This window comes from Numida meleagris, chromosome 4, assembly GCF_002078875.1.
Source record: "Numida meleagris isolate 19003 breed g44 Domestic line chromosome 4, NumMel1.0, whole genome shotgun sequence".
NCBI classification, from domain to species: Eukaryota; Metazoa; Chordata; class Aves; order Galliformes; family Numididae; genus Numida; species Numida meleagris.
In genome coordinates this window covers 8,045,139-8,054,957 of record NC_034412.1, presented here as the reverse complement: position 1 = coordinate 8,054,957, position 9,819 = coordinate 8,045,139, and the positions used below count along the sequence as shown (strand labels likewise).

General features: G+C 38.3%; 1 protein-coding gene across 1 annotated transcript in view; it reads left to right on the top strand.

The window, feature by feature from the left end:
- Positions 637 to 9,819, top strand: part of HRG (histidine rich glycoprotein) — a 10,307-nt gene continuing 1,124 nt past the window's right edge. Inside the window, exons 1-7 of the mRNA XM_021393623.1 lie at positions 637 to 840; positions 4,236 to 4,343; positions 5,318 to 5,405; positions 5,921 to 6,087; positions 7,486 to 7,605; positions 8,618 to 8,704; positions 9,339 to 9,817. Of these exons, the coding sequence (XP_021249298.1) occupies positions 637 to 840; positions 4,236 to 4,343; positions 5,318 to 5,405; positions 5,921 to 6,087; positions 7,486 to 7,605; positions 8,618 to 8,704; positions 9,339 to 9,817 (1,253 nt within the window). The remainder of the gene's footprint in view (positions 841 to 4,235; positions 4,344 to 5,317; positions 5,406 to 5,920; positions 6,088 to 7,485; positions 7,606 to 8,617; positions 8,705 to 9,338; positions 9,818 to 9,819) is intronic.

The following is a 9,819-nucleotide window of genomic DNA, read 5'->3' as shown; positions in this document are numbered from 1 at the left end:
TGATAGAGGCCTGCTCAAAATTTTCCCATCTGCAACAGTGGCAGGTACCTGCACAGAAGCCATGGACCACCAGCTTCCTTGAGCTACATCCCTTTTCCTGATCTGAGTGACATTCTTGCTTCCCTTTCACTAGTGCCCTCATCATTAAGGAGCTGTAAGCGCAGGGATATGGATATAGCCATAATATGACCACAAATATTCCAGTATATTTTTATTTCAACTATTTTTGTAGCAAACAGGAAACCAAGATTGCGTAATACCTGCAAACATAAACTAGAAATTCTTAATGCCAGACTCACCAGCACAGTGCTGGAAGCTAAACATTTTTCATAGTAAAACACTATTGCGCAATGCCTGCTTGAAGAATCACAAACACAGCTCCTTTGATGGTGGTCCAGAGACTATTTAAAGGCCTACTTTCTTCAAAATCTGTTCAATCACTGTGTAATCATTTACTTTCAGTTTGCAAACATTAATCCAGGGCCAAGGTAATGGCCTTGTGACACAACACTTAAATTTATATAAAACCGTGACTTTTTAGCGTTCATTTAAAGCTTCCGTGGGCCGCTCTGACTCAAAAGCAGAATACTGGCTCCATCAGAGCATGAGCAGAAGTGACCTAACACCACAAACAAAATGCTGCGTCTAACTTCGGCTTTTTTTCTAGCACTACTGCACTATTGCAATGCCCAAGCCCAAACCAGCCAAGTCATTGCGCCTACAGACTGCGAGACCATTGAGACAGATGCGGGAATGGCGCTGGATTTGGTCAACAGGCATCGCCAAGATGGCTATGTCTTCGGCTTATTCCGCGTTGCTGACGCATACAAACTACACATGGTAAGTATCAATTTAAAAGCTGATTTATACAAGGCTGTGATTATAAATTAATGAGCCATTTCATTAAAAGTTGATGATTATTGTTTTTAACAGAGCAGTGCTGATATAATTCAATGAATCAGACCTGATTTACGCTACCACAGTATTCACTTGTGCATGATTTACTGTATGTTCCAGGGATGCTGAATGCCCTCTATTTTCTTGGCCGACCGGAGGGTAGCATAAGAGATGCTCTGAACGGCTTTATGAAATACTTGAAATTAATCTGCCTGGGCTGTTGTCAGGTCTCAGATAACATTCATAATTTATACTCAGAGGGTTTCTTTAATCTGCTGAAGTCTCGCATTAATTAGATCAAGGTATACTTCAAGACAGGTATTTTGTTATTACCTTAATTTTGAAAATAGCTGTGTAACTGGAGAGAAAGAAGAAAGGTTAAGGAAGCCAAAGGAGATGAAAATACCAGCCTGCAAAAGAGGGGAAGGACTGATGGAGAACCATTTCATAGGTTCGTAGGAGGATCATTTCCCATTTCATAGGTTTCTCCATATTTCTATCTCTTAGAGACTATATACATGAGCCTTTCTCAGTGAATGCCTGCCTAAATGCCAAGGCAAATTAACAGCTGAAAAAACAGCAGAATACAAGATTCATTAACTTTTAGATGACAGAGACCAAAGACACTCAGCACTACCGATGTAGCTGGCTACCTTTCAGCTGCTTGCTTAGTAAACTAAAATCTGCACATCTGCACTGTTTATGAGCTGTATTACGCGCCTCAGTATGGCAAATAAAAAAAAAAGCAAACTACTTTTTGATGGAGATGCTTAACACTGCCCCTCCCTTAAGACAAGAAAAAACTCAAAAAGAAACCCAAAGTCCAGATTGCTACAGATCTTCAGGTAGGCTTCGAAAAAATCAAGAGAGAACATCTTGTTTTTCAAAGAGAAGGACGTGGAGAGAGATACTATTGGATTCTGATGCAATAGCCAAGTGACTGAAAAGCTCATCTAGGAAGCAAGCAGTCTTCACCATAGAGACCTAAGCCCTCAAGTCTCCTGCCCTTGAAGAAGCTCCTGCCATGCAGCCATGTGTGCCCCTCCTGAGAAATGGAGCCACTGGGCAGTAAGACAAGAAAACGTCATTGGATGAATGAGATAAACTGTCATTGTTTTTACAAAGAAAAAGCTTGATGCTTCTACATTTTAACCAATTATTACACTACATAAACTATAGAACTATAGCTTGGAGTGAGGACCAGAGCACGCTTCCAGACAAATGGTATAACCGCTACGTTACTATGCTCATGTTTTGCTTTGTAAATTTTAATAAATTTACCAGTAATAAATTGCTATAAATAAATTTTGCTGTCTTTGCGCTTCACAGCATCAACATCACACAGAGTCTATAAGAATTGATCTAACCTACTGCTAAAACATTAATCCCATGAGGTTTCTGTGCCTCCTTAGAGCAAAAGCTGCTGGGTGTGGTCTCTTGCGTGCTGAATATGTAAGTTCTCGAGCAAAAAGTGATGGTGGCAACACTGACAAGACAACATAAAATAAAACCTAAACAGAACGTTATTCTGTGGGTAATCTATTCCTCCATGCAATAGCGTGCATCAAAACTATGACATCAACCCCTTTAAGAAACTTCACCAGAGGAATTCTTAGCTGTTGTATCTTTACTAAGCTTACACGGGAACTGTAGGAGCATAAAATACTCCATGTATTCTCACTATAACAGTTCTGGGCTTGTGCAGGAGCTGCTGAACAGAGGAATTTTCTTCTGCATATTTGGATGTAGATACTTAATTACACCCAAGCTCTGCACTGGGCTTTACAGAATCCAAATGCATCCTGCTGAAGAAAATAAATATTTGCCAGGGATAAATTGGCTTCTTTAGCATTTCACAAGTTTTGATGACATAGTGAATGTATTGAATCACTGCACTCCTAGCGAATAGTGCATTTCACAAAAGACCATCTTACCATTCCATTCAGTGCAATTCCGTAAACACAAATGAGAGAAAAATCGTCTTTGTCGCTGCATTTGTTCCCTTCTCTGTCTGCATTTTACTAATATGTTGACTGGCAGCTTGAATTTATAAAAAAAATTATGAAGTAAAATAAAAATGCTAACTACTTCCAAGCAGAGAATAATCATGTGGCTAATAGGCAGACTGGATGTCAGGACAGCTATTCTCTTTTCCTGATTCTGACACAGAATAATATGTTTCTTTGTCCAGATCGCCTAGCCTACTGTTTTAAAATAGAGACAATGCTGAGACATACACACACTGCAAAACTAGTGTGTAACATGACACTGGTGGACACTCACTAATAAAACATTACGCCAGACTGTGGTAATTCTTTCCTGAGGCCTTGTCTGTATGGAAACACTCTGAAAAAGGAATCTGAATGGATGAAGTTTCCTAGAACCTGGGGACGCATTCACAGCGAAGGGCTTTGCATCAATTTATCTAAATGATAAAATGAAATGTTTTCATTCCTAATGTCCATACAGGGGTTGCATGAACTTTAAGTAATCCATTCCAAATGTGAATTGAGATTCATTTCCCTGCAGAAAAATAAAATACTGTTTCTGTGAACCACAGATAACTCTTAACACCACATTCCATTACAATGGCAGTCAAATTCAAATTATGATTCCCCATCCTATTTGCTCCGGAAACAGAACATACTAGAAGAATTTCAGAGCTAAGGCTCCTGTATTTATTTGGATTATTACAGTTTTATTGCATCACTCCCTGAGTAAACAGGGTAGGAAGCAAAGTTCTAAAACAGCATCTGGTCACTAAGGGCATTTGAAATGGACGGATTTGGAAAATCTGTCAGCAGGTTTGCTAATAGACCAAGATGTTCAATGTGAAAATCAGAAGGAGGGAATGACAACTTTTCAGCATTACCATTTTCTTTATGTGATGGATGCTGGGTTAACAACAAACTCTTCTCACAGATTCCTGCAGCCATATGCTGCAGGAAAGGAAATTCTGACTAGGTGTAAGGCCACAGAAATGTTACAACGAAAGTGACTAAGTACTGGAACTGATCAAAGAGGTTGCAGAGTATCTGTCTTGGTTGTATATACAACTCAACTGCACAAGGCTGATCTAATTTTCATCTAACTTCAAACTTAGCTTTGCCTTGAACAACTGGCTGCACAGGATGACACTGAAAGCTCCCTTCCAGCCTAAACCATTCTATGATACTATGCTTGTCAGCTCAGAAAAACCTTACTAGGGAACTGGGGAAGCTACAATACAGATTAAACATATCTACTTCTAAAAAAAAGTTTCTTTCAGACCAAGTTTCTCAGAAACAAATATTTTCTCCTTCTTTTTTTTTTTTCTTAAACCTGTACTTCTCTTCCAGGAAAATTCATCAGTCCTTTACTTAACTTTGGATGTGCTGGAAACAGAATGCTCCGTGTTATCTGGAAGGCACTGGGAGACTTGTGAATATGGCGATCTCTATTCCATGGTAAGTAATAGCATCCAGCAGAATCATATGTCAATAAATGCATTAATTTACTTGCCCAGGAATTCCTATGCTACTCTAAGCAAAGGCTAGGTTTTAATAAGGCTCACTATAAACAAAAAGAAATCTATTGGATTCTAGAGTTGTTAAACACCAGCTAAAGGTTTAGAAAAGGGTTATCAAATAAGCACAACATTGTTAAACGAGCTGTCTCAGAAGAGCTACTCTCCATTCTTCTGCTGCTGTTAACAGAACTGATGTTTTGTGAATAAACTGCTAACAACTAAAGGGCACTAGAAATGATTTCTTTTAACTCATGTTCCTAGTATATCAGTCAGAAAGGCCAGTGTTATATTCTGTCAGTTTTAGAGCGTTGTTGAGTTTGTGGTATGACAATGTAAAACATTGGTAGTGTCAGTACACATATGATATGCTGCAGTATTTGTCCTTACTTGTTGCAGTACAATGATGCAGTCTGGAATGAGAACTACCTGTGCAAAACATTATTTAAATAGGAGAGCAGTGATACTCCACAAAGCAGGAAGGTCATGGGCAGACACAAAGGAAGGCATTTACTTTTTGTTAAGGTGGATAAAATGAATGTGAGAAAAGGTTCATCCACTCTTTGATAAAGACTGACATAACCTTTGAGTATCTCTGGCATCCTAACTTCCCCTGCTAGTTAGCAGTACCTTACTGTAAATAAGTATTAGAATGACTGAGAACACACTCAGTTTTCCACTGTCTCCTCAGTCAGGCAAACTGAAAATTAAAACAAAGGCTTTTGTAGAAGGAGATCCTGTCTTATCTGAACACAAATTTTGAGTGGTACTAGAGCAAACATTCCATTAATGACCACATCTGTTATTCTTAGAAATATCGAACGTTAAAAGGAGGCATAATGTCTACAATCAACTACATCTGATTAAATCCAGTGAAAATAACCTGACAGTCATATATTCTCTATTTCCCCCCAGGACTTTGGGCAGTGTAAGATTATCACACACACAAGCCAGCTGTGGAAGAAACCTAAATTATATGGATTTAATTGTACATTAAGTCCAGGTAAAACAACCACTACTGTAAGCTAACACATACCTCAAAGCAGTCCTAGTACTGAAGTACAAGTCTGTGCACTGCTATTGGATGGTAACCATAACAGATTAACTCATCTGCTTACAATTCCTATTTTAGATAATTCAAATGGTATGTTAAGAATGACTAATAAAATTAAGAGTACCCTACTCTTCTAAAACAGACTTTATTGATATCAGATGATATCACTACTCCAGTCCACCAAAACATGATAATGACTATCAGAAAAAAAAATAAACTTGGAAAGAATGCCCATTTGAGCCGGTTAGATTCCAAAGTTAAGCTAGAAGGTTTATAAGAATATTCATTTTCACGTGACAGTACAGACCCGTATTTGCAGAGAGACAGACAGGCATTTCACTTCCAAGGAAGCATTTGGTATTTCAGCTTCTTAATTTGAGTTCACATTAAAGATGCATACACAGATTTTACTCTGAACAGTATTAATATCTATTCCAATGTTAGTAAATTCTCTGTTTTCACAGTTCCTCCCGATTTACTAGAGTGCAAAGACTGTCCTGTAAAAATTGAAATCTTAGAAGTCACTGAGCAACATAAAGATATTGCTGCAAAGCTCCTGGAAAAATTCAACCATGAGGGTAACCACACAAACTACTTCAAAGTCGATAAAGTTGAGAAGATTTTGAAGGCGGTAAGTGGCATTTTGTCCTAGAACTACTACTAATAAATGACAACATTCTGGGAGCAGATCCAAAACCATGGGCCCTGAAATCAAATCCTTCTAGGCCCAGAAATACTGTGTGCATCCTCTCAATATAAATCACCTGCTTAAAATTGAAGGCTCTACTTCTGTAAAGTCTTATCAATTTTAGGCACATGAAAGCAAAAGGATTTCTTATCTGCTAAAAGCTATGGCATTCAAAATGCCAGTCTTCTATGTGTGGATATTTTTATTTTGTATGCCTATTTACCTATCATATTATACAATATAAGGGTTTATTTACTATCAACCATAGTTTGTCGAGTTGTACAGTCGTGTCTTATCACAGTCATACATCTTGTCAAATTAAACCAGATAACTTTTTACTCTTAGAATATTTAGCACATGGGTACAACTCTAAGTGGAGCAGACTACGGATCATTTTGACTGCTGTAGAACAAAGCAGCACTCTGAGAGCTCTGAAGGACAGGAGGTAAATTTGTATCTGTGCTGTACCTCTTGAAGAAGTACTGTCTTTGCTAAATAAGTTCTCCATCTCTAAACGATGTCAACATGAAGACTTATCCCTTAGGTGATTAGAAGCATAACTCTTGCATCACCGCATCTTCTCCTTCTTAGATCTGGAGACTTTCACTTAAAAAGTACAGGATCATTCTGCCAATAAATGTGCCAGTTCAGGACACCTTTGTAATGACCTCTTCCACAACACATTTTGCTCTTGAAATCCATTTAAATTATAGCATGCCAACCCCACCTCTCTGTAGCTTGCACTATTGCTCCGAAAATTAACAGTGTTTTATATTGTAGTTCCATGCAGGACTTATTCTTATGCCCATTCAGTCCATGGCTGTTCTCAGATTGCCTGGATTCAAGGCACTTTTTTTTTTTTTTTGCTTTATCTTCACACTTCTCCATATTCAGCTACAGTGAGAATTCAGATTACACCATTGGATTTCAACAGACTTCGTAAAACTTAGAAACGATGAAGTTTCATTAAAACACATACCACAGAGTATGTGCAACTACTTTAAAACATTCAGTTAAACCAGTGAAACTTATGCACACATGTACTATGGACACCTTCAACAGACATGAAATAAACTACTACTGCAGCTGAAAATTAAAGCAACTATTCACGAAACTCATAAAGGAGTGAAGAACAAAGGCAGAAACTATATAATCCAGTTTTCTTGCTGAATACACAGACACGTACAAACATTTGAACAGCACAGATAATGTATGAATTGTATGAGATGTGAGAACAGTATGAAGTACGGCTGCTTTTGAAATTACAGGTTGTTTTTAATTTGTTTTTTGTTTATTTAAATGCACCTAGTCAGCACTTCCTAGTTGGCCTCTCTGTTTCAGACTGCCTCCCGTGAAGCTCACATTTTAGGATTCTCTATAAAAGAGACCAACTGTTCCCGAGAAGAACAGCAACAAGCAGATGAGCCACTGGAATGTGAATTTCTGGATGAGTGGCATGCTGTAAGTAAAGTCTTTGAATGAGAAATGATACAGGAGGTGGCACCAGGATGATCTTCCCACAGCGGTTCCAAGTGTTTCTTATAAGCACACACCCAAACCCAAAATTCAGAATCCAGCATGTCAAAGTCCAGATCCTAAGTTCACAGCTACTATTCTTCCTCTATAAGGAGCGAGTCTAAACTATCAAATCTAAGTGTAACTGGAGTTTGGCATATTTCAGATCTAAACCTCAACTTTTCTGTTTGGATCTTGCTTTCATATTCAAATTGCGGCAATTCCCTAGTAAATTATTCATGTTATTTTCATAAAAACATTTACAATAACATGAATCATGGAATTTGAATGAAATATATGTACTATGTCATCTCAGTGAGCCAGGGATTATTTTTCCCCCTCTGCTGCAGAAGAACAGAGAACTGAATAATTCAGGCTTATCTACAGATAGCTATCACAGTACTAGACAGCAGGCAAAAGTCACTGCAGATAGGACACTAAGGGAAGCAATGTTAAAGATTACAATAAATTACTTCTCAAAAAATATAAATGGAAAAAATCTCTAATTTGAGCTTTATCTCAAAAGCAGAGCCACAACAGGGTCTGTTTCTGAGTACCTTAATAAAAATTTCAGAATAGCCCAAATTGCACAGACATTTGACAAGCAAAGATAGAAAAATGTGTGTAAAAATCAGTCAATATAGGCATTGGTAGATTACCAGTTTCTACAGCTGTCAAAAGAGAAGTAAGATGGAGAGTGATAGCTCTCTAGATGTATATGAGGAAATGGTTTTCATAGTCAAGAATACTCAAAAATTAAATATATTTTATTCATTATTTAGAAGGCAAGTATGATTGGCCAGAAAGCACAGGTTCTAAGTTATATAAACATACTTTGGTATCCAAGGAAGTGGCCTAACATTTAAAATGTTGACTTCTCAGTGGCTTCTATTATCTCCATCACAAGAACCCAGATATGCATTGTTGGTTTTTTGGTTTTTTGTTTTGTTTTGCTTAGCACACGGGATTCTGCAAGGCAAGAACTGTTAGTGACCCAGAGGAACCCAATGGAATAGAAATAAACTGTGAACTCTATCATCCCTGGGTACGTACTCAATTATTAAAATGTGTCTGGCTATATTCTAATGCAGGTTATTGCAGTCTCAGTCCACTCTTACAGAAGAAAGGTTACAGAGGCTGTTTAGTACTACCTGGATGTGATGCTCTACGTGAGAACAGACTGGTTTTTGACTACTAAGTTAGTCAGAGGATTAATTGGAATTGTGCTATTCCAACTGCCTCCTCCAAAGTTGTCTCCACTCTGCTTAATCATAGTGCTCAGTAAAAGTGAGTAGAGACTGGTAAGCAGGTTCAAAGTTAATTTTAGAGAGCAAGAAGAGAGGAGATGATCTGTATCATATTTGGAATTCCATTTTATATTACAACAACTATTCCAGTGAGGTTTTCATTTTACTTTGATACATTACAAATTGTGCTCAGTTGGTTTTATCATTTCTTTTTATAATGTTGCAGTACTTTCAGATGCTTTTTGTAATTTGACATTTTATCATCTACCCCTTCTCTTGTATCTTGAAAAAAATATTTTTTATTATTTACAAATCACTGGAACCATAAATGCAAACATATTGACTCCCACCTCGCTCTGTCACCATTTTCTTGTGTTTGCTCTATTAACGCATCACTTAATACTTCTTGTCCTGGTGTTTTTTCATAAACAGCAACGTTACTACGGACAAAGATGTAGACCTCCAGCTCCAGGTTGGCCACACAAACATTGCCATCATCATGGACATCATCACAGGCATAGAGGTCCACCAACCTTTCAGTTCAAACCTGAAGACTCTGAGCATAACCATGGTTTCAACAAAGATCTTCAAGGCAGCCATGAAGAACCTCCTCCTCCCTGCCATGGTAGACAATATCACCACCCTCACCCTCCACACCACGGTCAATCAACTCCTCCCCAGGAGAAACCAGAGCACCCCTCTTCCACTCCTCCTCTCTATGATGAACAACATAGTCCTCCTCTTATCCAAGAAAAATCAGATTTACCCCTTTCTTCTCCTCCTCCTTATGATGAACAACATAGTCCTCCTCCTCCCCATCATGGGCCACACTGCCCTCCTCCTCATGGACATCATCACCCACATCATCCTCACCATCATGGGCCACACTGCCCTCCTCCTCCCCCTCATGGGC